Source organism: Schistocerca serialis, chromosome 4, assembly GCF_023864345.2.
Source record: "Schistocerca serialis cubense isolate TAMUIC-IGC-003099 chromosome 4, iqSchSeri2.2, whole genome shotgun sequence".
Classification (NCBI taxonomy): Eukaryota; Metazoa; Arthropoda; class Insecta; order Orthoptera; family Acrididae; genus Schistocerca; species Schistocerca serialis.
The window spans coordinates 471,058,466-471,086,325 of NC_064641.1; the positions used below are offsets into that span (position 1 = coordinate 471,058,466).

Below are 27,860 nucleotides of genomic sequence, written 5' to 3' on the forward strand. Positions count from 1 at the left end.
TTACCTTAATAGTGTTCAAAAGTCATTATATATCAGTTCCTGACATCCAGTCTTACAAATTTACTGTCTCTGATGGACACACGTCCAGATCATCCGCTCTCAAAAATCCGCCATCTCTCTCCCCACATGCACCACTGCTGGCGGCTCACCTCCAACTGCGCAACGCTACGCGCTGTTAACATCCAACTACCCAACACTACAATAGCGAATATTCCAACAATGCCAACCAGCTACAGACTGCACACAGCACAGCCAGTGATTTTCACACAGAGCCATACGTGGCGCTACCAACATAAAAACCTAAACAGCCTACTTACAACGTCCGGACGCATCTCAGTCGTGTCTTCCCTGATCGATGAATCGGACGAGGGTGTCCAGTTGCATGGCCTGCTAATTCATCGGAACTCAACCCGTGCAATTTCTGGTTATGGGGCCATCTCAAAAATATCGTGTATGCAGAGCCATTCCAGATGTGGAGGCAGTGGAGCAACGTATTCATGCTGCCTTTGAAACTTTGGATGCAGCGTGGCCTAAGTGAACGTGTGAGACAGAACATGCTACGGCGCGTACACGCTTCCATTGAGGCACATAGAAATCATTTTCAACACGTACTGTAAATTTGGCTGCGTGGTACAGAGCATATTAGACCGCAGTCTCTGTAACAATGTAGGATTGAATAAAGGGTCTGAAGCATGAAAACCATTTATTTCCGGACAAAAGTTCATTAGACCTTTTTTGTTCCGTATCGTCCGCCTGCTTAGCTGGGTGGTAACGTGCTTGCCTCCCATGCAGGCGGGCCCGGATTCGATTCCCAGCCGGGTTGGAGATTTTCTCCGCTCAGGGACTGAGTGTTGTGTTGTCCTCATCACCATTTCATCCTCATCACCAGCGCGCAAGTCGGCGAATGTGGCGTCGACTGAAGACTTGCACTTGGCGGCCAAACTTCCCCGGATGGAGCCTCCCGGCCAACGACGCCATACGCTCATTTCATTTCATTTTTTGTTCCTTCCGTATCCTCTCATCGATCAAGCCCTAGAGTTTGTGCACGATGGAAAAAGCTGAACGTTAATAAAGCTGACAAACTGCAGGGGCGAAATCCTGAGTGGAAATGGAGGAGAAAAGGTCCGGAAATGAAGCGTGGTCAAGGTAGATGGCGCTGACGAATGAAAGTTTCACTAACCGCTTACCGTGTATTCCTTGAGTGTTGCAGGCTATCTGATTGAAGCAGCATACGGTAAGGAGCAGAAGGGTCTGGCATTCATGTGGGGAACAAGCCGAGATGGTGTTGTGTACGGCCAAGCAGATGGAAATGGACGAAAGGCAGCATGGCTATACCAAAACAAGGACCATCACAGACACCAACCACGTCACATCACACAACATTTTGGACGTTTGTGTGAGGACGGGTCCTTCCAGACAGACGAACGTGTAGGGTGGCGTCGAACTGTGCGTGCACCAGATCTGGGGGCCCGGGCTCTACAAGATATTGGGACAAACCCTACTACAAGCTCCAGGCAAATGTCCCGCCAACATGGTGTAAGCCAAAGTACGCTTATGTGTTTCCTGTATGATATTGTATCCCATGGAGGGCAATGTGAACATCTGTTGTGACGAGTCTGCGATGCAGTTCTGTACTGTGTTATAGGACGATTTTTTATCGCTGCACGCACAGCGTTCATCTCTGGACACGTGGTCATAGGACCTGTTTCCTCCATTTCCAGTCAGGAATCCGTCCCTTCAGTTTGTCGGTTTTATTAATGCTCGCCCTGCATTTCAGCCACAGTTCACACAAGTGGTATCATTATCGACTTAGAACTATTACCACGTCAACATCAGGAAGAGGAATGTGGATGAAATAGTAAAATACTAGGAAACTAAATTATAGATCAAACGTCTATAGCCGGCCGAAGTGGCTGAGCGGCTCTTGGCGCTACGGTCTGGAACCGCGCGACCGCTACGGTCGCAGGTTCGAATCCTGCATTGGGCATGGATGTGTGTGATATCCTTAGTTATGTTTAAGTAGTTCTAAGTCCTAGGGGACTGATGACCTCCGAAGTTAAGTCCCATAGTGCTCAGAGCCATTTGAACCATTTTTGAAACGTCTATACACAAGTACACGAGCTTGAACACGTTACTTAGGAACTCGGCAACCGAAGAGACTTGGAGAGCGTCCACAATGTTAACATATATGCACTCCGATTGTTGGGATTGAAGTTCGCCGTTAATCACGTAGTAATATAAAGCTCGTAACTCCTAATTCGCAAATATAGTATTACAAATAAACACAAAGTAAAATTTATTAAGTCTTCTCAAAGTGAATACTAGTAATTAATTGCTTAACTGCTGCTGTATGTAAGTTAGATATGTTCTAGAAGTTGGACGCGGTCCGCGAGTAGCAAGCTATTAGCTATCTTTCGCAAATGCACACCAAATTGCTTGCCTGAAAGAACTGATGGACGAAGCTACTATTACAGAAGTCCGAGCCGGCAGGAAAAGAAACCGCAACGAAGTGAAAAGAGGAAAAAACAGGGAAAATAGATATCATACAAATCAGAAAACCGTTTTGTTACTTAAATCGCGTTGTTCATTCAATAACAGCAGTGGATATTTCATAAAAATTAGTAAAAATTTCAAGCTTTTGAAGTGTTGACCTATGCGAGCACTTTATTCTGCATTTTTCAAAATGGGACATATAAGTTGTTTTGCTGTGTTACTATCTTGGTTGCAATACTGTCTAAACTTCTTTTTCTGTTTTTCCTGGCCTCTGCCCCGTAGGTTCACGTGGTTGGCCTGTTAATGACTAGAAGAGCGTAGCGTTCCAAAGGATTGGAAAACGGCACAGGTCATCCCCGTTTTCTAGAAGGGACGTCGAACAGATGTGCAGAACTATAGACCTATATCTCTAACGTCTATCAGTTTTAGAATTTTGGAACACGTATTATGTTCGAGTATAACGACTTTTCTGGAGTCTAGAAATCTACTCTGTAGGAATCAGCGTGGGTTTCGAAAAAGACGATCGTGTGAAACCCAGCTCGCTCTATTCGTCCACGAGACTCAGAGGCCATAGACACGGGTTCCCAGGTAGATGCCATGTTTCTTGATTTCCGCAAGGCGTTCGATACAGTTCCCGACAGTCGTTTAATGAACAAAGTAAGAGCATATGGACTATCAGACCAATAGTTCCTAGATAACAGAACGCAGCATGTCATTCTCAATGGAGAGAAGTCTTCCGAAGTAAGAGTAATTTCAGATGTGCCGTTGCTATTCACAATATAAATAAATGACCTTTTGGATAACATCGGAAGTTCAGTGAGGCTTTTTGCGGATGATGCTGTAGTATATCGAGAGGTTGTAACAATGGAAAATTGTACTGAAATGCAGGAGGATCTGCAACAAATTGACGCATGGTGCAGGGAATGGCAACTGAATCTCAGTGTAGACAAGTGTAATGTGCTGCAAATACACAGAAAGAAAGATCCTTTATCATTTAACTACAATATAGCAGGTCTGCAACTGGAAGCAGTCAATTCCATAAATTATCTGGGAGAAGGATTTAGGAGTGATTTAAAATGGAATGATCATATAAAGTTGATCGTCGGTGAAGCAGATGCCAGACTGAGATTCATTGGAAGAATCCTAAGGAAATGCAATCCGAAAACAAAGGAAGTAGGTTACAGCACACTTGTTCGCCCACTGCTTGAATATTGCTCACCAGTGTGGGATCCGTACCAGATAGGGTTGATAGAAGAGATAGAGAAGATCCAACGGAGAGCAGCGCGCGTCGTTACAGGATCATTTAGTAATCGCGAAAGCGTTACGGAGATGATAGATATACTCCAGTGGAAGACTCTGCAGGAGAGACGCTCAGTAGGTCGGAACGGGCTTTTGTTGAAGTTTCGAGAACATACCTTCACCGAGGAGTCAACCAGTATATTGCTCCCTCCTACGTATATATCGCGAAGAGACCATGAGGATAAAATCAGAGAGATTAGAGCCCACACAGATGCATACGCGACAGTCTTTCTTTCCACGAACAATACGAGACTGGAATAGAAGGGAGAACCGATAGAGGTACTCAAGGTACCCTCCACCACACACCGTCAGGTGGCTTGCAGAGTATGGGTGTAGATGTAGATAGATGTAGATAGATTTGGCAATGTTAGTGGCAAAGCGTTGCTGGATTCTCTTCCTATCTGCAACACTTCCCGATACTACCGGCCCTCTCGGGACAGAATTTGTGCTTCTCTTCTACCTTCCAAGGAAAATGGAAGTTGTCTTGCACACCTTGTGGAATCACGACTGTTGGGAGAAAGGCCAAAATGGGGGATTTGTTCCAGAATATCTCCGCTCTGCAGTGGATTGTGCGCTGTTTTGAAGGAAACTAAACCATTTGTCTGGAACACTTGTACTACCACACCCGATATCCGACGCAGAGCAGCGTCTCCCGGTCGTCTGGCCAGATGAGCAGCGCGGGAGAGGGCGGCGCTGGTGTCGGGTATCCGGCGGCGCTGCAGGTGGCCCGCGTGTCCGGATAAGGCCGCCGCGACGTCCGAAATAACGCGCCGAGCCCAGAACGGGCCACACCACGCCAGCTTCCGGCTGCATCGCATTCCTCCAGCCGGCGGACACGCCCCCTGCTCCACGTGCTGCCTCCGAGCTTCCAGATCCAGCGCCGACACCCGCAACCGCCCTGCGAAAATGTTTTGTTAATTACTCGTAAGGAATGGTTTCATCGAGGTAGCGTTTTGACTTGCAGAAGTGGACATAAGCAATCCAAGAGCACTGGAACGAAAAATCTATGTGCCGGCGGGAGAGGCAGTGGTTTGGAGACTATATACAGATGTGCGATGTCGGCTAATCATCGATGCTGATTTAGGTATCATCACTGACGTCTAAACGTCTATGGACGATAACAGTCGATCTCAAATCTTATTACGTTATGAATATATACTATGGCGTAAAGTCATAAGATGACATGTAGCTCACTCAAATATACTCAAAATGGCTATTTATAGCTGAAATCTGGATATGCAAGTGTAAGAAAAATCCAGTGGGATTACGACTACCTCCTGTGTTACTATCCTTCCTTATCTTAGGCTACGGTGTCTCTACAGTCACTTACAGTCACTGTGTACAACAGTTCATTGTGGAATCAAAGCCGGTTAACATAAAATATATTAAACATTTGTTACTTCAAGTTTTCTAGAGGACTGAATATTCCATCATTTTTCGAGAGTGCATTCGGGATTCGGGATTATCATTAACTCTTGTACCGATATGTCGACTGAAAACCTTTCAGCCATTCTCAAAGTGAATCGCTTGCGAGGTTTTAAAAAAAACCTTACGCTGTAGAGTAAACGTGCACGCGTCAAAAATATGCAGAATCAGCGAATAGACATTGTTTACGAAGTATGTGGTTGATTATTATGGATAGCATGTTGGACTGACGGGCAATGAAGACCTATAACATTATTTCGTTTGAGAACGCAGACGTGAAATGAGATGTTTCCATGATTTTTCGAGATGGATATTCTCTCCTTGCTTGAGCACGTTGTCTGCAAATTGTATTTCCACAGCTTCCTTTACCACTGAATCCTAGTAGGATGATACTGGGGGCCAGTATCTTAACTCTCCCGTAATCCATTTCAATGCCTGACATTCCAACCGATGCCACCTACAGTAATCAACCAAATACTAATCACTGTGGATTCGCTGACTCTATGGTTGCTTTGTTTTACTCCTAGACTTATCAGATTTAATCTATGACCGATACTCTTGTTGCCAACACTGTTATCTTTGACGCACGCATTTTTGTTCGACAATGTAAAGTACTTTAAAAATCTTGCAAATGACGCGCCTTGAGAATGGCTGAAAGATTGACACCTGAAATGCCGGTACAAGAGGTAATAATATCCCGGATACAGTCCCGAAAAAATTATGGAATATGTGACATATATTTTTATCAATAAAAGTCCCGCCCTCGCCGGCCCTCTTGGGCGCGCCCCCACCCGTCTCCCCCCTCTCCACCCCTCTTCCCCTCCTCCCTCGTCTCCATGCCACTGGCAGATCCTGTCGGTTTGCTCATCGTCATCAGTGTTGTGTTTGGTACTGTTCTCCCGTGACGTCAAGAGCTGTGATTTTAATTGTGTGCTGGACTTGTACATAGTATTACTGTCAGTGATTGTTCTGTGCTACGCTGTCCATCGATACTTTTATGCTCCGGGCATATTCCATCTAGCGTTCTTTTAACTGTCCCAGAGTGCGTTTTCTGTGTGCGCTACTTTTTACGGTTTTTATCTCCATTTTACAGTCGCCCCCTTTTTGTCTGTTCTCTTCCATAATGGTTCCCCCTTTTTATATCTATGTACGCCATATTTTCTCCTTTACGTTATTTTAAATGTCTTCTATTGTGTCATAAATGTCTTTCAGCTGAAGAGCAGCGCATATGCTGCTGCCAGCCCACCCCAGATGGAACACTGAATTACAATAGAGGGAAAAAAAGTGTTTGATTTCAGTTCCGGCGAGATAGTGCGCCGGCCTATTCCCCTGAACATGGCGGCTACGTGGACCACCGAAATATTGTGTCCAGATGACGATATGTTCCGGCTGGAGACCCGACATGAATACAACCAAGTCACAAAAGTCCGCAGCTCGTGGTCTAGTGGCTAGCATTGCTGACTCTGGTTTCACAGATTTTTCTCTGCCCGGGGACTGGGTGTTTGTGTTGTCCTCATCATTTCTCATCATTCTTGACAGTGACTAGATTAGACTGTGAAAAAATTGGACTGTGTAAAAATTGGGACTGTATGGGCGCTGATGACCGCGCAGTTGGGCGTCCCACAAACCAAATATCATTATCAAGACGCAAAAGAGTTGCACTGCGTTATGCCGTTATCAGACATGGCCACAAAAACATTCGTTTAAATGTTGAAAAATTTATTCATTATGGAAAAAAGTAGCCTGGGTTTTTGTCGCCACCAAAGGCAATATTTTGTCTCTAACACTTCACTATCGATATTGGAACATCGATTCTTAAACTCTCAAATTAATGTTTTTGAATACTGATGACCATCGAAACTCCTAAATAAATATAACCATGAAGTATAGTAAATGGTAAAGAAGAAACACATTTAAATCTATTAATTCGCGTATAATATATTAATTAGGACATGTGAAGAGGAAGATAGATGACAGAACGCACAAAAGAGTAATAAAAAGTCCACGATAAAATAACAACAGTATTATGAAAAGAATTGATTTCTACTCACCATGCGGAGGAGAGGTTGAGTCGCAGACAGACACAACAAAAAAACTGCTCTAAATTTTAGCTTTCAGCCGAAACGCCTTCTTTGAAGCAGAAAGCACACAGATTGACACAAGCACAGCTCACAAACACACGACCACTGCACTACTTACTAAACGCCCCTCGTATCATCTCAAAACTTTTACTTCCTTTCACCGCTTAGCCTTCATCATCTCGTCGCTTGCGTTCTTTCAGATTCTTATTTTTTCATGACCACTAGCTCGCTCCCATATGATTTTTATTTTTCCTTTCGTCTCCCTCCTGTAAATGTCAATAGACTAACTGTAACCTCGAGAGTATTCATATTATCTATTATTATTATTATTATTATTATTATTATTATAACAATGACCAAATACGGAAAAATTCCGTTAAGTTCTTGATTAAACTATTACTAAGTAAAATGATTACATTAACGAACAAATCCTTTCATATTGTAATCTGATATAACAGAGGATGGGAGTATTCACAATTAGTGAGATAAAACTACTCTGTCAATAGAAGACAGCTCTCGTGGTCAATGGACCTTGAGTATGACCACTGCTCATCCGAGTACATTCCTAGTATCCCTATCTGTTGAGTTGTGTATCTACTTGAGGAACTGAAAAGAATTTTCCTGTTTTATTTATCTTTATTCGAGAGATGACTCTTAGAATAGAGCTGTTATCATATCTGGGGCACAAGTTGTAACCTGTGCTGGAAATAAGAGTAGCATCTGCTGGCACACGTGATGTAGTCATGCACGCGTGATAAAGCAAGAGCGTTATCGACGTCTTCTAATTCGATCATGGATCTGCACCGGAAACGGTAAAGTTCGCGGTTTCCAACTATAAACAAACATTTAGCAGCACCAGAAGTTTAATAAGAGGGCTGTTCAGTAGGTAATGCAACACTTTTTTCTGAAAGCAGATTAGGTTTATTCAGGATACCAATACATCAGATTATCCACCACTCTTTTGTGAATCACTGGTGACATATTGCAGACATGCCCTGGGTGTTATTTTCCACAGAGTGCCTTAACACTACATGGTAAACAGATATGAATTTCTATTAATACTAACGCAAGAAACTCATAAGGGCAGACATTACGTAAGTCTCTGCACACTGTTCTACACAGTTAGAAAGAAAATAGATTTCAGTCGTCCTGTATGTCAGCTGTAGTTCTTCCGAGAAAGGCAACTTCCCCAAAACGCGTGCTGCTCGGATTTTAATTTATAGACAGATTATATCTCCCCATTATTTCCTGTCCAGTTCTCTCACTGAATAGATAAAATAACTTCACTGAGATCTTGTTTAAATAGCAGAGTTATTCTTAGTTTACTGAGTATTTATTTGCAGTTATTAAGTGAGCTATTATGCAAAAAAAAGCCCTACAGCTGGAGCTGTCAAGTGTCTGCCACACGGAGGAGCCTGCTCCCCGTGTAACGTGCTGTCAATATGTATTCGACAAGATCGATTTCATTGGCTCCACTATCAATGGCTAGAATACTTTTCGAAGCTTGTAGGTATCAAATGCATCACAGCCTCGACTCTCCTGACATCTAAAGGGGCTCACAGAGTTACGTTCGCCGCTCTTTAACAGAAGTAGGTCACCTAGGTGTTATGGAACATCGGATATTTCAACACAATTCAAGCAATGCACCACAGCTGATTACTGTTGTAGATTTAAACATTAGCAGTCCTATTCCTTCCGGCATATTCACAAGCACCTTGCAAGATATGCTGTGGTTGTGTGGTAAGCGGCTCCGCTCATTGCAGCCCACTCTACAAGTGCCAGCAGTTCCAGAATGGAAGAGATCTATGCCTTCTACCAGCAACACAATTAATGGCAAGGGAAATGTAGTAACTTACTGGTCATTCATTAATACACCACCAAGTGGCTGCAACACGGTTACAAGCCGTTACAATATGCTGTCAACGACAGACCGCAGCAATATGTCACATTTACCAGTCCAATCCCTTCCCCGCCAACACGACATGTGTCACTGACAATATCACACAAATTATACAGGGTAAATCACCTAAAACTTGCACTGCAGATATTGCGGAAATGGAAAGTGCCATTAATGTGCGGGTTTCACAGAACGGATTGATAGTCATGGGCTCGTATTGTTAACCAATAACCAGATTGTAATAATACTTAGAAAGTTTAATTTTGTGCAAACCGACATTTGTTTGTGCCATTAAACCTGCATAGATGCTAGGTACGGTGTTGGTACGTTTCCGTCCAGTGTGCTTGTGTTTTACTTGAGTCCATTGCGACCTGTTAGTCAGTGTGACGGTCCAAGCAATGGACTATGAGTGGACGTTGGGTTTTACCAGAGCAGGAAAAGCCGACATACTCATGATATATGGAGAGTGTAAGAAGAATGCATTTCGTTTTTTTACGATATATGCGGCAAGATATCCCAATAGATGTCAACCAACTCGGCAGTTAGTTACCAACCTCTTCAAACAGTTACGTGAAAGTGGTAGTGTAACACCTACACAACAGAAGAGGGGAAAAATCAACGTTCTTGCTGCCGTTGCAGCTGATCCGCACATTAGCTCCCGCGCAATCGCACGAGGAATGGTTGCATGGATCAGACATGGGTCAGACAAGTGTGCTACGCATTCTCCATCGACATAGTTTCCATCCCTATCACATCTCTCTTTATCAAGAGCTGCTCGGCAGCGATTAAGAGAATCGTGTTAACTTCTGTACATGGGCGTTAAGACAGGATATTCCAGATGTATCATATATCTTGTTTAGTGATGAAGCCACATTTACCAACCATGGCCAGGCAAACCGCCGAAATATGGTCCTTTCACAAGCCCCCTTGGCTTCGTCAGGTCGAACGTCAGCGTCCATGGAGTGCAAACGTGTGGCGTGGTATAGTGAACCAGCATCTCATAGGCTTGTGTTTCATAGAATACTGAACTCGCAAAAGTATCGGTGCCTCCTACCAGACCATCTACCACGATGCTAGAAGACGGTCCTCTGCAGACTAGAAGGAACCTGCGGTACCAACATGATGGCTATCCAGCCCATAGGGTATAGAGCACGAAGTACTACAGCATGTCTTCATGAATTGTTTCCAAATCGTTGGACTGGATGCAGAGGACCTGTACCTTGGGTAGCCCGTTCCCAGGATTAGATTCCCGTCAACTTTTTTTCTGGGGTGAAAGCTGAAAGACGTAATCTACGAGGACATACCTACTACATCCGATGATATGCAACGACGTATTACTGCAGCCTGCTCGAACACCTCTGCTGACATGCTAGCACGTGTGCAGCAGTCGGTGCGGAACTTTTCAAAATACGATATCTCGTGAACGATTCGCCTTATAATCCTGCAACAAACACCACTGACATTCTAATTCGCCTACTTTTAGTTCGTTAATTTAAAGAAACATTATTCTATTTAAAATATGCACGAAAAATACACTTCCTAAGTATTAGTACAATCTGTTGATTGGCTAACATTACGAGCCCCTAACTACCAAACCAATCTGTCCACACCGCACATCAATAGCACTTCCCATTTCTGCAACATTTGCGATGCTAGTTTTAGGTGATACACCCTGTACAGTTCTCAGCCTTTGGGTATAGGCACATATTTTACGTAAAGGTCCCTTAACAACTGCAAACTAGCTCTCACTTAATAACCTGAAAATAAGTCCACTATACAAACATAATATCAGTGAAGTTATTTGGTCTATTTCCATAAGAGAACAGAACAGGTAATGCTGGAGAAGTATCGTTTGTCTGTAAACTGGAAAGAGAGCAGCCCTCGTGGTGGGAGAAGTTGCCTTTCCTGGAAGATCGCTGCGGCTGCCGTACAGGATGACTAAGAATCAATTTCCCCTCAAGCTGCGTAGAACAGCGTGCAGAGATTTACATAGAATCCATCTGTGTGCTTCTCTTGCTGTACTATTATAAATCCACTTAACAACTCCCACCTGTATTCAGCGTAGTTTTAACACGCTTTATGGAAAATAAATCCCTCCTTTGGGAGTGTCTGCACACCACGTCGTCAGTGATTCATTACGCGGGCTGCGGAACGGTCGTTTTAACTTCGAGAAATAATTGCAGTGGCTTTTTGTATCGTAGTGTGTTGCGGAGAGTGGGAAATCGCTTGCTTACTCTTCAGTTCGCAGGCATACAAAGGAGAAAAGTGGTTCATGACTACAATGTGGCAACCTGACTACCCTCACGCGTCTATTCCCCTCCCCCCCCCCCCCTCCTCTCGCTCCGGTCCGTAACAACCCCAGAACACAATTCATCCATTAATACTGTCTTCTAATTCACTTATATGTGGTATACACATTTAATATTTGTGGTTAACCCACTCCATTTAAAAACAAACGTTTTGTACCATTGAAACACAATTTTCAATAATCTGGGATTTTTCCAATCCCTGCAACGCGGGAACTGTTAGTCCTACAGAAAAGAAAACTATTTTTATAGACTGACTACGTAATTTATTTTACTATATGATAACAGTGCATTATTCATGGTTTTATCACCTGACGATAACGATTTTATATTTCGTCTAATATGATGCTGCGAATATGTTTATGAACCTGATGATAGACGACTGAAAGTGGTTGTATATATAAAGTATTTCATCAGCATTTCAAGGCTATAATGTGACATTTCTCAAATATATAAGAGCTATGGGACACCACCTCCTGAAAATACTTTTATTGTTGTTGCTTTTTTTTAATCCAATCTAGAACTCAAGATAATCTGCAACGCCGATAAAACCGGTAGTTAGTAATAACACCCCCCATGAACCATGGACCTTGCCGTTGGTGGGGAGGCTTGCGTGCCTCAGCGATACAGGTAGCCGTACCGTAGGTGCAACCACAACGGAGGGGTATCTGTTGAGAGGCCAGACAAACGTGTGGTTCCTGAAGAGGGGCAGCAGCCTTTTCAGTAGTTGCAAGGGCAACAGTCTGGATGATTGACTGATCTGGCCTTGTAACAATAACCAAAACGGCCTTGCTGTGCTGGTACTGCGAACGGCTGAAAGCAAGGGGAAACTACAGCCGTAATTTTTCCCGAGGGCATGCAGCTTTACTGTATGATTACATGATGTTGGCGTCCTCTAGGGTAAAATATTCCGGAGGTAAAATAGTCCCCCATTCGGATCTCCGGGCGGGGACTACTCAAGAGGATGTCGTTATCAGGAGAAAGAAAACTGGCGTTCTACGGATCGGAGCGTGGAATGTCAGATCCCTTAATCGGGCAGGTAGGCTAGAAAAATTAAAAAGGGAAATGGATAGGTTGAAGTTAGATATAGTGGGAATTAGTGAAGTTCGGTGGCAGGAGGAACAAAACTTCTGGTCAGGTGACTACAGGGTTATAAACACAAAATCAAATAGGGGTAATGCAGGAGTAGGTTTAATAATGAATAGGAAAATAGGAATGCGGGTAAGCTACTACAAACAGCATAGTGAACGCATTATTGTGGCCAAGATAGACACAAAGCCCATGCCTACTACAGTAGTACAAGTTTATATGCCAACTAGCTCTGCAGATGATGAAGAAATTGAAGAAATGTATGATGAAATAAAAGAAATTATTCAGATTGTGAAGGGAGACGAAAATTTAATAGTCATGGGTGACTGGAATTCGAGTGTAGGAAAAGGGAGAGAAGGAAACATAGTAGGTGAATATGGATTGGGGGACAGAAATGAAAGAGGAAGCCGCCTTGTAGAATTTTGCACAGAGCACAACATACTCATAACTAACACTTGGTTTAAGAATCATGAAAGAAGGTTGTATACATGGAAGAACCCTGGAGATACTAAAAGGTATCAGATAGATTATATAATGGTAAGACAGAGATTTAGGAACCAGGTTTTAAATTGTAAGACATTTCCAGGGGCAGATGTGGACTCTGACCACAATCTATTGGTTATGACCTGTAGATTAAAACTGAAGAAACTGCAAAAAGGTGGGAATTTAAGGAGATGGGACCTGGATAAACTAAAAGAACCAGAGGTTGTACAGAGATTCAGGGAGAGCATAAGGGAGCAATTGACAGGAATGGGGGAAAGAAATACAGTAGAAGAAGAATGGGCAGCTTTGAGGGATGAAATAGTGAAGGCAGCAGAGGATCAAGTAGGTAAAAAGACGAGGGCTAGTAGAAATCCTTGGGTAACAGAAGAAATACTGAATTTACTTGATGAAAGGAGAAAATATAAAAATGCAGTAAGTGAAACAGGCAAAAAGGAATACAAACGTCTCAAAAATGAGATCGACAGGAAGTGCAAAATGGCTAAGCAGGGATGGCTAGAGGACAAATGTAAGGATGTAGAGGCCTATCTCACTAGGGGTAAGATAGATACCGCCTACAGGAAAATTAAAGAGACCTTTGGAGATAAGAGAACGACTTGTATGAATATCAAGAGCTCAGATGGAAACCCAGTTCTAAGCAAAGAAGGGAAAGCAGAAAGGTGGAAGGAGTATATAGAGGGTCTATACAAGGGCGATGTACTTGAGGACAATATTATGGAAATGGAAGAGGATGTAGATGAAGATGAAATGGGAGATATGATACTGCGTGAAGAGTTTGACAGAGCACTGAAAGACCTGAGTCGAAACAAGGCCCCCGGAGTAGACAATATTCCATTGGAACTACTGACGGCCGTGGGAGAGCCAGTCCTGACAAAACTCTACCATCTGGTGAGCAAGATGTATGAAACAGGCTAAATACCCTCAGACTTCAAGAAGAATATAATAATTCCAATCCCAAAGAAAGCAGGTGTTGACAGATGTGAAAATTACCGAACTATCAGCTTCATAAGTCACAGCTGCAAAATACTAACACGAATTCTTTACAGACGAATGGAAAAACTTGTAGAAGCCAACCTCAGGGAAGATCAGTTTGGATTCCGTAGAAACACTGGAACACGTGAGGCATACTGACCTTACGACTTATCTTAGAAGAAAGATTAAGGAAAGGCAAACCTACGTTTCTAGCATTTGTAGACTTAGAGAAAGCTTTTGACAATGTTGATTGGAATACTCTCTTTCAAATTCTGAAGGTGGCAGGGGTAAAATACAGGGAGCGAAAGGCTATTTACAATTTGTACAGAAACCAGATGGCAGTTATAAGAGTCGAGGGACATGAAAGGGAAGCAGTGGTTGGGAAGGGAGTGAGACAGGGTTGTAGCCTCTCCCCGATGTTGTTCAATCTGTATATTGAGCAAGCAGTAAAGGAAACAAAAGAAAAATTAGGAGTAGGTATTAAAATTCATGGAGAAGAAATAAAAACTTTGAGGTTCGCCGATGACATTGTAATTCTGTCAGAGACAGCAAAGGACTTGGAAGAGCAGTTGAATGGAATGGACAGTGTCTTGAAAGGAGGATATAAGATGAACATCAACAAAAGCAAAACAAGGATAATGGAATGTAGTCTAATTAAGTCGGGTGATGCTGAGGGAATTAGATTAGGAAATGAGGCACTTAAAGTAGTAAAGGAGTTTTGCTATTTGGGGAGCAAAATAACTGATGATGGTCGAAGTAGAGAGGATATAAAATGTAGACTGGCAATGGCAAGGAAAGCGTTTCTAAAGAAGAGAAATCTGTTAACATCCAGTATTGATTTAAGTGTCAGGAAGTCATTTCTGAAAGTATTCGCATGGAGTGTAGCCATGTATGGAAGTGAAACATGGACGATAAATAGTTTGGACAAGAAGAGAATAGAAGCTTTCGAAATGTGGTGCTACAGAAGAATGCTGAAGATTAGATGGGTAGATCACATAACTAATGAGGAAGTATTGAATAGGATTGGGGAGAAGAGAAGTTTGTTGCACAACTTGACCAGAAGAAGGGATCGGTTGGTAGGACATGTTCTGAGGCATCAAGGAATCACCAATTTAGTATTGGAGGGCAGCGTGGAGGGTAAAAATCGTAGAGGGAGACCAAGAGATGAATACACTAAGCAGATTCAGAAGGATGTAGGTTGCAGTAGGTACTGGGAGACGAAAAAGCTTGCACAGGATAGAGTAGCATGGAGAGCTGCATCAAACCAGTCTCAGGACTGAAGACCACAACAACAACAACAACAACAATAGTAATAACAAGTTGTGATCCAGACGGTGTTTGTTTATTTATTATACTCGTAGCTTCATCAGCAAATCCAGCCATGCTGATCGCTGCTATTCTGCAGCCAACACTGTCATAAAAACAAATCCGAGACCAAATCGAGCAGTACTAAAAGCAAATTCGATAGCTAAGAGCCAACAACTATTGCCAACAGCAAGTACCATCAATAAATGTAATAAGTTTGTTTCCGTAGAAGACACGCTGCGTATAGCTCTGCATTTGCTCTGTCGTGCAGATATTTTCATTGCTATACTGACAAAAAGACAAAACGGAGCAAAAAACTCATAAGAAAAAGCAATTACTCTGTAATGAATAACCGGAAATCACGTGCCTATCATAACAAAATACTTAGGAAATGCCCTTGAATAACCTCCGAAATTCTGGTTCATCCTGTAAGCTTATCGTATCGCTTGTTGCAAAGGCCGTTAGCACATTTAGTATGGGTGTGTTGCTTGGTACTAGCAATCTTTTGCATCTCACTTCATCTGTTGTAATAATGAATTCTGATTATAAGGGCTGTCGAATGAAAACGAGACAAAAGGTAAAAATGTAAGTAAACTGTTCATTGTTTCAAAAGTAATCGCCGTAACTGTGAGACAAGATGGTCGATGTCTTCAAGGAGAAATGTTTAAGATTGCTGGTGGGGGCCATGGTTGTACCCAGGCGTGCACCTGTTCGCCCGGAGCAAACTGACGACCACGAATGCCTTTGTCTAAGGCTCCAAAATTATGGAAATCGCAGTGGATGAGATCTGGAGTGTATGGAGGATGTGTAATGCCTTCCCAGCGAAACTTCTGCAGCGTACTCGAAACAACCTTAGCAGCATTTAGGGGAACATTATCTTGCAACAGAATGTTGCCTTCCGTCATCATTCCCGGACGTTTGATTTGACGGTGCGCTTCAATTTTTGCAAAATTTCCACGTGTCCCTGGTACAATAATGTTTCAGCACGCAACTGCAGACACTTCTCCATGAAGACGGTTACCCTACTGACTCACATTTGTCTAAATTGATTAACAGTTATGAGGTTTACTTTTGAAATAAATATTTTAATTATTTTATTTCTATCTGTCTCGTTTTCATTTGACTTTCCCTTATACGTCTCATGTTTGTGAGATATGAGGAGTTATATCGTGCCCTGAAAAATGATGTAGAGAAAGACGACTAGTGGGGACCACTATTCAAGATGAAATAAGTTAACACTAACTATTTATTGTTAGGAGCATTTTAATCCAAATGTTGTAGTTGAAGCTCATTTTTTAACCGCGTTTGCTTTAAAATATATAATTATGGAAATAAGTTTCTGCCCTTACCAGATACAATTTTCTTCTTTCTGACGATGGTGAAACTTCACTGAATCGTGTGGGATGATAAATAAAATTTTTTTCCTCAAGTCAGAACACCGTCTCCATAATTACATTGATGCAAAAAACTTTAACTAGAAGTGTTGGGAAATAACAGCAATTAAAAATGAAACAAATATGCATAATAAATTGACGAGTAGTCTTTCGTGTTTGAAACATTGTCGCGTCTAATTTTGCGATGCACAAGGCTTTTGGTGAATCTTCTTCATGTAGCAATCAGAGTGTCATTTCTCGATAATCTAGATCACACACGGCGTGGCTTGTGACATGAAACACTAGGCGCAAGGTTTCCATTCAAAAGTATGGAAAACTCGGGTCGCTACGGATGTGCCACGCTGTTCCTGTGAACAATGCGATAAGATGCCGCGGGCGATAGCGCGTATGTGCGGCTTCCGTTCCGCTGTGGGCTACGAGCCTGGCGTGTGTAGACTCGTCGCGGCCAGACACTTCCCGTCGTGTGTGGACTGCTACGCCTTTTTTTTCGATTGACGGTTCACTTCAGTCAGCAGAAATTTCATTCGTCTGAGCTGTGCCTAAAGCTGAACGTTGTTGCTTATCGAGTCAGTTACAAGAAATGCTACTGAGAGCTCCGTCTCTAAAATCCCAGGAGGAAATTTTTCTCGACCGTAGGTAATGATGTAGGGATTACCCTAAGAGTTGCAGATGCTATCGTATAATGATTTTTAGCAAATATAAATATCTTGTTAGTTTGTTTCTGGGTTGTCGGGTAGGCGGGAAGTATAGTACAACTCACGGCCGCCATGCGACTAACTTACCACTTTTTTATTTAAAATTTAATATTTTTTTACTAGGCGATACAATCATCACATGTGGTTTTTTTAGTAGTCTAACATATTAATGTTATATTACACTCTACCTTTAAACACAAATATAACAGACATAATGATTGCATTAACGCCGCGCGGGATTAGCCGGGCGGCCTAGGGCGCTGCAGTTATGGACTGTGAGGCTGATCCCGGCGGAGGTTCGAGTCCTCCCTCGGATATGGGTGTGTGTGTGTTTGTCCTTAGGATAATTTAGGTTAAGTAGTGTGTAAGCTTAGGGACTGAGGACCTTAGCAGTTAAGTTCCATAAGATTTCACACACATTTGAACTTTTTTTTATTGCCTTAACCAAGATTTTGGGAAACTTGTGAAAAAAAACCTAACAACTGGAATACAACAAAAACTCAAAAATTTTGTTGTTTTACTGTATGAGCCGAGGATATTAAGAGAACAAGACAAGCGAAGAACCGAAACATCGGATATGACAGGTTTTCTATATACGATTGGAGTGACTCAGAGAGATAAATGTCCGGACTTGTTCGTTAAGTAATTATAAAGCAACAAGAATGAGTGATTGTCACGTGTTCAATGAATTAACCCTGACCGCATCCTATGGTAAGCTTATTTTTACATACGCACTGGAACACGATATATCAACTGACGCCAAGCAAGATGAAGTTCCATTCGTTTCGGGACAGGTTATCATCAGAGAAAAAGGAGACAATGGTTCACCTTAGTTGTAATTTGCGTTACTTTCTTTTTATGCTTCAGTACCGACACAGCAATGGTACACATTAAGTTTACGTACATGCCCTATGAGAGACTCGAACCCACAGTCTTCTCATTACGAATAGCAGCTCTGTACCAAGACGACGGAGGCCATCGTTTCTGTTTGTAAAAACGTACTGTTCAATTAAGAGCCAGCAGAAACAGATTCAAACAGAATTCTGATAAAACATTTAATTTTTCTTAACATAGGTATAATCGTTTCCGGACCTCATTTTTCGCTGACTAACTCTGTTCTATGCTGTTGTTACTAATGCATATTTTAAGTTTCTCATTTGTGTTTTGATATTTAACCTAAATTTCTGTAGTTGTTTCACTGCATTTCTTGTTTCCTCAGCAACGCATTGTGTTTAGTACATTCATAGCCGGCGTCCCATATTTTATTATGGCTTTAAAATTTATTTTCGGTTGTAGTTTGTACCACGTAACAGCTACCCTCTGGTCACTGTGTCCACTGGTCTTACTCATGCATAACCTCGTGTTGGATGTCTCAGGAATAAGGTATCTGTAAATCGTCTGCTCTCCATCCATGTAGGAGTCAGAAACACTTTGCCTTCTTTGATTTCTAGTTTCCAGCCCATACTTTTATGTCATTTCAGCTTCTAGAGTGTCTCCTACCACAGCTTCCCAATCGTCCACAACAATATGATTCCGTCTCCAACTTATTCCAGACTTGCTCCTCGTGTTTATCACTGAGTGGGGGTATTAGCATGTCTACTTTGATGATAGCTAAATGTATGAGCTCTGTGTTCAGTTTAAATAACAGCAACCAGTCACTATTTTGCAATTAGATTTTGACGCTTTGCTCTCATTCTTTGAACCGTACTACAGTTACTTCAGTATTTCAGCTTTGATCTCGTAAGTGTATAACGCTCCAAAAGAAACTCCAGAAATCATCTCAACCTTCCAGTTTAATTTCAGAAATTTCTGCATCAGTTTCGAGCCGTGTCGTCTCCTATTTCATGTTATCTGGTTTATCATGAATTCCGAACCACCTATCATTCCACGTTCCCGCTTTTTATATTCTTCTGCTTTAACTTTATAATCATCTTAATATTTCCGAGACTGTCCCTCGTTGAAGATCGGAGTGGGGGTTAATTTACCTTCGGAAAATTTAGTCCGGGGATCCATAATAAATGCAAATGGTTTGCTAGAGTGAGATGAATCGTGTGGTCAGTTCTGCTTCCTTTCTACACTGATGTAACGAAAGACATGGGGTACCGATATGCACATATACAGATGGTGACAGTATCGCGACCGGCCGCAGTGGCCGAGCGGTTCTAGGCACTTCAGTCCGGAACCGCGCGACTGCTACGGTCGCAGGTTCGAATCCTGCCTCGGGCATGGATGTGTGTGATGTCCTTAAGTTAGTTAGGTTTAAGTAGTTCTAAGTTCTAGGGGACTGATGACCTCAGATCTTAAGTCCCATAGTGCTCAGAGCCATTTGAACCATTTGACAGTATCGCGTACACAAGGCATAAAAGGGTAGTACATTGGCAGAGCTGTCATTTGTACTCAGGTAAAATGTAACTGTCGTGTGACTAGGGCCTCCCGTCGGGTAGATCGTTCGCCGGGTGCAAGTCTTTCGATTTAACACCACGTTGGCGACCTGCGCGTCAATGGGGATGAAATGATGATGATTAGGACCACACAACACCTAGTCCCTGAGCGGAGAAAATCTCCGACCCAGCCGGAGATCGAACCCGGGCCCTTAGGATTGACATTCTGTTGCGCTGACCATTTTTTTTTTTTTAATCTCATTTTGTTCGCTTTCCTTCGTTGCATCTTCTCGGGGTGGACGTCGCAAGACATCCGTTTACGTTCGTTGTTGATCGATTAACTCAGTTTTTTTTATTACAGAGAGCTGCTAACCCTCTGACCGACACGCTGAGCTACCGTGCCGGCTGAGGAGACGCATTGCACATCTCTCTTCAAAAATTGTACGCCGACCGACTCGCCCAAGCAAATAGCTTTGGTTAGAGTCTAGTCCGTGGACGTGGAAGTGTAACTAGCCGGGACTTCATTCAGCTACCGGGGGCGGACTGTACTCAGGTGATTCATGTGGAAACGTTTGCGACGTGAATATGGCCGCACGAAGCGAATTAACAGACTTCGAACGCAGAAATTGTTAAGAAATTCAATATTCCGAGACCCATAGTGTCAAGAGTGTGCCGAGAATGTCAGATTTTTTAGGCATTACCTCTCACCACGGACAACACAGTGGCCGACGGCCCTCAGTTGACGACCGAGAGCAGCGTCGTTTGCGTAGAGTTGTCATGGTAACAGACAAGCAACACTGCAGAAATCAATATGGAACGTACGTTAGGACAGTGCATCGAAATCTCGTAATATTTCAGCAAATTTGAAGTGTTATACGCAATGGCAGCAGACAACCGGTGCCAGTGTCTTTGCTAAGCATGACATCGCCTACACCACTCGTCCTGGGTTCGTGAGCACAAGACGGCTGGGCCCTGGACGACTGGAAAGCCGTTGCCTGATCAGATGAGTCCCGATATCAGTTGGTAAGAGCTGTTGGAAGGGTTCGAGTGTGGTGCAGACTTCACGGAGCCATGGACCCAAATTGTTAACAAGGCACTGTGCAAGCTGATGGTAGCTCCATAACTATGTGGGAAGTGTTTACGTGGAGTGGACTAGGTCCTCTAGTCCAACTGAACCGATCACTGACTGGAAATAGTTATTCCTGGCTGCTTGAAGACCATTTCTAGCCTTTCGTGGACTTCATGTTCCCAAACAATGATGGAATTTTTATGGATGACAATGCGCCATATAGCAGTTTAAAGAACGTACTGGAGAGTTCGAACGAATGAATTGGCTAGGCATACCGGCCGATATGAGCCCTAACGAAAATTTATGGGACGTAATCGAGAGGTCAGTTCCAACTCAAAATTCTGCACTGGCAACACATTCGCAAGTGTGGATGGCAATAGAGGCAGTGTAGCTCAATATTTCTGCAGACGACTTCCAACGACTTGTTGAGTCCATGCCACGTCGACTTGCTGCACTACTCCGGGCAAAAGCAGGTCCGACACGGTATTGGGAGGTACCCCATGACTTTCGTCACCTCAGTGTACACTACAGTGAGATAACCGGATCGATGATTACCAACTTCGCCTACCTGTAATCTGCTCTTTGAAGGAAGAATCGCTGTCAGCAAGCTTCAGAAAAAAATGGTTCAAATGGCTCTGAGCACTATGGGACTTAACATCTACGGTCATCAGTCCCCTAGAACTTAGAACTACTTAAACCTAACTAACCTAAGGACAGCACACAACACCCAGCCATCACGAGGCAGAGAAAATCCCTGACCCCCCCGGGAACCGAACCCGGGAACCCGGGCGTGGGAAGTGAGAACGCTACCGCACGACCACGAGATGCGGGCAGCAAGCTTCAGTTTGATCTCTAGTATCCCTGATTTTCTCGGTGTACTCATTTTGTGAGGCACGGATGGGGTGAAGCAGTATGTTGCCCGATTCCTCCTGGAAAGTAAGCTCCCGGAATCTGAAAAGACAAGCTCTCACTGATGCACTACACTTCTCTTGTAGAGAAACGCTCCACTTTTTGACGGATCTTCTCTACCTCTCAAGGGTAACTGCAGCCTTCTCCGAGCTGACAGTCGATGCTGTTGCATACGTCGTCGGACTGTTCGTGCAGATGGTTGTTGTCTTGCAAACGTCCCCATCTGTTGACTCAGGGATCGAGACATGGCTGCTCGATCCGTTACAGCCATGCGGATAAGATGCCTGTCATACGTGATACGTGGCCGCTGCGATCCAGCATGGCGTTCCGTATGACCCTCCTGAACCCACAGATTCCATATTCTGCTAACAGTCATTGGATCTCGACCAACACGAGCAGCAATGTCGCGATACGATAAACCGCAATCGCGATAGGCCACAATCCAACCTTTATCAAAGTCGGAAACGTGATGCTACGCATTTCTCCTCCTTACACGAGGCATCATAGCAACGTTTCACCAGGCAACGCCGGTCAACTGCTGTTTGTGTATGAGAAATCGGTTGGAAACTTTCCTCATGTCAGCACGTTGTAGGCGTCGCCACCGGCGCCAACCTTGTGTGCATCCTCTGAAAAGCTAATCATTTGCATACGGCGCCAACCTTGTGTGCATCCTCTGAAAAGCTAATCATTTGCATACCACAGCATCTTCTTCTTATCGGTTAAATTTCGTGTCTGTAGCACGTCATTTTCGTGGTGTAGTAATTTTAATGGCCAGTAGTGTATTATTCCTACAGAAAAAATTAACAGTACCTTTTTTTAGGAAATTTAATGTAGTTAAATCTTGTGCTGGGATTCGTTCTCGCTGGAGGCCACACATTTGGAGCCTTTCGTGAAAAACGTGTTTTAAGATTACTTTTGTACGTTTCTACTGAATAATTAGAGAATTACGGCCTCTACCGAAAACACATCCCAGGTACAAAATTTAATTAAATTAAATGTTGTACAAGAAGGTCTGGTCACTTTTTCTGTAGAACTAATAGATTGTGTGTAGCAAGTGAGACTATGATAATCTTTCACGTCGTGGTAATTGAAGGTGCTGCAGGTTGCATAAAACAAATAGATAGGGGCAGCTGAATCACCCTGTGATTTCTGTTTGTGTGTCTGTCTGTCCGTCTCTCTCTCTCTCTCTGTCTCTGTCTCTGTCTCTGTGGATGTTCTGCTTATAATAATAATGGCGTGTGACGAGGGCTGAATTTGTAATTTGTGTACTGGCGCCGATGTAGCAACGTGTGCTCCTGTGCTCGACCGACTTACAGTGTTGGTTGTTTCTTTCTGTTACATAGCTATGTCACCACCTCTGCCTTGTGTCACCTTCGGCCGTGCTAGCGTGAACTTAAGAAAAATGTTAATTTCTCTCCCCCCTTCTACTCTGTGGCATAACATTTCCTTCCTTTCAACGTCCAGCCAGCAATCTTCGTCAGCTGACACAGCAAGTGTTCCAGGCATGGCAAAAAATCCCTCAAGATGACATTCAAAGGCGGTTTGCTTCCACGCCACAACGAATGCAAGAGTATATTGGTGCTCTTTTGGAATCGTAGCTGATACTGATGCTGATAGACGTCAGTTCCGTATGAAATGAAAGTTATATCACTTAATACCCGGTATGTAAAGAACGTCTCCACAGAGTTTCATAAATATCGGACCTGTGCTTCACAGTGTAATTGACCTCGGTAGATTCTAAATGGAGCATAAGACGGGGAAGCGCGGTTCGGTACGCTTCTCCGCCGAAAGCGCCACGTCGCAGGTGTGAGTCAGAGCGGGCGGTTTACAGCGGGCAGTTCGCAACAAACGGCGGCCGGACTTCAAAGGGCTGCGAGGCGTGTTTATCCAGCGCAGCCCCTCCCTGACCTTGCGGTGGTGCTCAACGAGCGTGCGTCGACTGCCTCGTCACTTTGGGCTGCGGACACCGTCGACATCTAGTTACAGCAGGATTTTGGAACATATACTGTGTTCGAACATTATGAACGTAAAAATGTAACGGTCCATTGACACACAGCACGGATTCGGAAAATATCGTACTTGTGAAACTCAACTAGCTCGTTATTCGCCCCCAGTAATGAGTAACAGTTCACAGTAAGCGACGGAAAATCATCGAGTAAAACAGAAATGACCTCTGGCGTTCTCCAAAGAAGTGTTACAGGCTCTCTGCTGCTCCTAATCTACATAAACGGCTTTGGAGACAATCTGAGCACCCCTCTTAGATTGTGTGCAGATGATGCTACCATTTACAATCTAGTGAAGTCTACAAAAGATTAAAAACACTTTGAAAATGACGTAGACACGATATCTGCACGGCGCGAAAAGTGGCAATTGTCTGTGGACGAGGAGAAGTGAGGGGTCATCTGCATGACTACGAAAAGAAATCCGTTAAATTTTGATTACACGATTAATCACATAAATTTGAAAGCTGTCAGTTCGACTAAATACCTATGAATTGCAATTACTGACAACTTAAACTGAAACGATCACATAGATAATGTTATGGTGAAGGCAGACCAAACACTACGTTTTACTGGCAGACACTTAGAAGATGAACTAGGTTTATCAAAGAGACTGTTTACACAACGCTCGTTCGTTCTCTCCTTGAGCGCTGCTGTGCGGTATGGTACCCTTATCAGATGGAACTGACGGAGGACTTCGAAAAAGTCCAAAGAAGGGCAGCTCGTTTTGTATTATCACGAAATAAGGAAGAGAGTGTCACGGATGTGGTAAGCGAGTTGGGGTGGAAATCATCAAAACGAAGGCGTTTCTCGTTGATCTTTTCACAAAATTTCAATCACCAACTTCTTCCTCTAAATATGAAAGTACTTTATCGTCACCAACCTACATAGGGAGAAATCGTCATCGTTATAAAATAAGAGAAATCAGAGATCGTACACTAAGACTTAATTGTTCAATTTATCCACTCTGTGTTAAAGACTGGAACTGTACAGAAATAGTCTGAAGATGGTTCAAAAAGCCGTCTGCCAGACAGTGAAGTGTGAATGCAGATGCAGATGTAGATGAAGGTGACCGCATTTGTTATTGTCCACCAATTGTACGTATTATGCCGTCCCTAATTACCGTAATACGACGATATGAATGTGCCGTGTGTGTGCTGTTCACCCGTTCCGACGTGCCGCCAAAATATTACTCTACTTCACCAAAGTGAAGCTAATGACTTAGACTCTGGTCCTAGGGAGATGCAGGGTGTAGATTTTCGTCAACCAGTCCAGTTTTAGGTCTCCTGTAGTTTCCCTAAAGCAGCAAAAATGAATAGCAAAATGGTTCCTACTACACCTGCGACAATACTCCGAAAGCCATCTTAGGGTGTATGGCAGGTACCGGTATTTTTTCACCACATTCCTCATCCATTCACCAATGGCGCGAGCGAAGTTATGAGTATCGCTAAGGCGCCATATGACATCTAATTACTCTGATTTTTTTTTATTCGCGATTATTTCTTGAGACGTGTGTCGGCCTACACTGCTTGGAACGTACGCTCTTTAATTTCAACGGTAAACCTCTCCTGGTGCACAACGTCCCTCTTGTAGCGTCGGCCCCTTAAGTTAGTTAAGCACTTCCGTAAAGATCTCCCGCAGAGTAATCCTGTGGCGAAACGCTCTTCCTTGGATTTCCTGAATCTCTTATATTAATCCTTCTTGCTGAGTGTCTCACACTGAGGAACAATAATAATCGTGCGAACGAGTGTTTTGTAACCCACTTCTGCCGTGGATCGATTACATTTCTTTAAAGTTCTCCCAATGGATCTCAAACTGGCACATGCTTTGTAAGTAGGCTGTTTATGTTTTCTCTATGTAAGTAGGCTGTTTATGTTTTCTTATTGGCAACGTTACGTAGCGCTCAATATGAAAATCACTGGCTGTGCTGTGTGCAGTCTGTGGCTGCTTTGCATTGTTGTAATACTCGCCATTGTAGTGTTAGGCAGCTGGCTGTGAACAGCGCGTAGCGTTGCGCAGTTGGAGGTGAGCCGCCAGCAGTGGTGGATGTGGGGAGAGAGATGGCGGAGTTTTGAAATTTGTCATGAACTGCTATATTTATATATGATGATATCAAGGTAAATACATTGTTTGTTCTCTATTAATATCTTTCATTTGCTAACTATCCCTATCAGTAGTTAGTGCCTTCCATAGTTTGAATCTTTTATTTAGCTGGCAGTAGTGGCGCTCGCTGTATTGCAGTAGCTTGAGCAGCGAAGATTTTTGTGAGGTAAGTGATTTGTGAAAGGTATAGTTTAATGTTTGTCAGGGCCATTCTTTAGTAGGGAGTTTTGAAAGTCAGATTGCGTTGCGCTAAAAATATTGTGTGTCAGGTTAAGCACAGTCATGTAAAATTGTTCAAAGGGGACGTTTCATATGTCGACCCTTAGCCTAGGATACCTCACTGGAATCTTCTGATTTTTTCTTGTAGTTTGTGTATTTAGTGTAGCTTTTGTTTATTGCTAGCGCGTAATTGTAGAGAGAATCTCCTTTGTAGTTGTAGCCTTTCATTGTTGTACAGTAAAACAGTTGTGGCATGCATGTAGATTTGCACCAAGTATTTCGCAGCTACGCTTGCAATTAACTACATATTATTTTCAGTGCTATGTTAATGTGTTCTCCTATTTTTGCACTTCAAATTGTGCTTTCCTGTGTTATCGTGTGAAATATTGTGACAATTATGGCGTGTGAAAAACGTAACACTAGGCTCCAAACTAAACTGAGAAATAATAGTGACGACGAGCGTAGCTTATCAGCGCCGCCGAGTAATGAATTTACTAATGTTCAAACTAGTAATTTGGCAACTGTGCACAGGGAAATGGAGCGGGCGTCAAACAATGGCGTGGACAGTGAAACAATTAGTGAAGAGGGAAGCATTATCGATCGATCGGTCGGCAATAGCTCGCCTCAGGAAGCCGAAATGACACGACACGATCTCGCAAATACTGTAGATTCAGGTTTTGGATCCTCACCGTTTTCTCAAATAAGTCAAGACACATTTTCTGCTTGTCAAAATGTGAATGTTTCCGGTGCAAATTCACTGCCGAAAAGCACTGAGGAACATGTTTCAGACACCAGTGCATTGTTATTACAATTAATGCAACAAATGGGACAAAAGCTTGAAAAGTTAGACACAATGGAACAACATCAGAGACAAACACAGCAACAGTTAGACACAATGGAACAAAATCAGAGACAAACACAGCAAAAGCTTCAAAAGTTAGACACAGTGGAACAAAATCTTCAAAAGTTAGACACAATGGAACAACACCAGAGACAAACATAGCAACAATGAGACAGCCTTTTTCGTGGCACAACATTACGTTACTGTACAGTACTTTCTTCATCACGCCAATAAGCATAATAACTACGACATCTATACGCAAAGCATTTCACTTTTGTTTATCATGTGGTAAGTACATTGACTTCTGCAGAACTTAGCTTTCGGAGGACGATAACTACGACACTTCCACACAGATTATGTTGCAACAAGACGCACATTTAGCGCTACAGTACACGTATTTGAGTGATTAATTTTGTACTTGAAACATTTATTTTTAAAGATTTTTTAATTACAAAGAAAGTTTTCCGTGATACATTTCATTCCATTGCTGTAATTTGTAACACCTGAGGGCATAATTACATTTATCCTCAGGGGGGTACACGCTTACTTTGTGTACCATGTGTGTGGCAACCACAAGGAACCCTAGCTAATGTGGTATTTGCTTATACAACTTTACACATCGGTACCATATTTCTCCAACACATAATTACACAGCTATCTGATCATTTAACTGAGACAGACAAACGTTTTTACTATATCAGTGACAGATGTCTACGTAATTACACAGCTGGATAACTTCACACTTATGAAACTGTATTTTGTCTGTACTTTGTGAAACTGTTCATATTTTTTCGGAATCATTGTGATACTATGAGAGCTTTGAATGATGTATTTGGTATGAGATCATGATTTTTAAAGTACGTTTGAGGTAGATGACATTA

The 27,860-nt window shown here is 42.9% G+C and overlaps 2 protein-coding genes across 3 annotated transcripts in view; one reads left to right on the forward strand and one right to left on the reverse strand.

Annotated features, from left to right (window-relative positions):
- LOC126475134 (BTB/POZ domain-containing protein 1-like) overlaps positions 1-27,860 on the forward strand; it is a 472,458-nt gene that overhangs the window by 331,227 nt on the left and 113,371 nt on the right. The window lies entirely within an intron of this gene.
- Positions 3,342-27,860, reverse strand: part of LOC126475135 (uncharacterized) — a 74,352-nt gene continuing 49,833 nt past the window's right edge. The window contains exon 2 of the mRNA XM_050102732.1: positions 3,342-4,690. Within this exon, the coding sequence (XP_049958689.1) occupies positions 4,212-4,690 (479 nt within the window). The 3' untranslated portion in view covers positions 3,342-4,211. The remainder of the gene's footprint in view (positions 4,691-27,860) is intronic.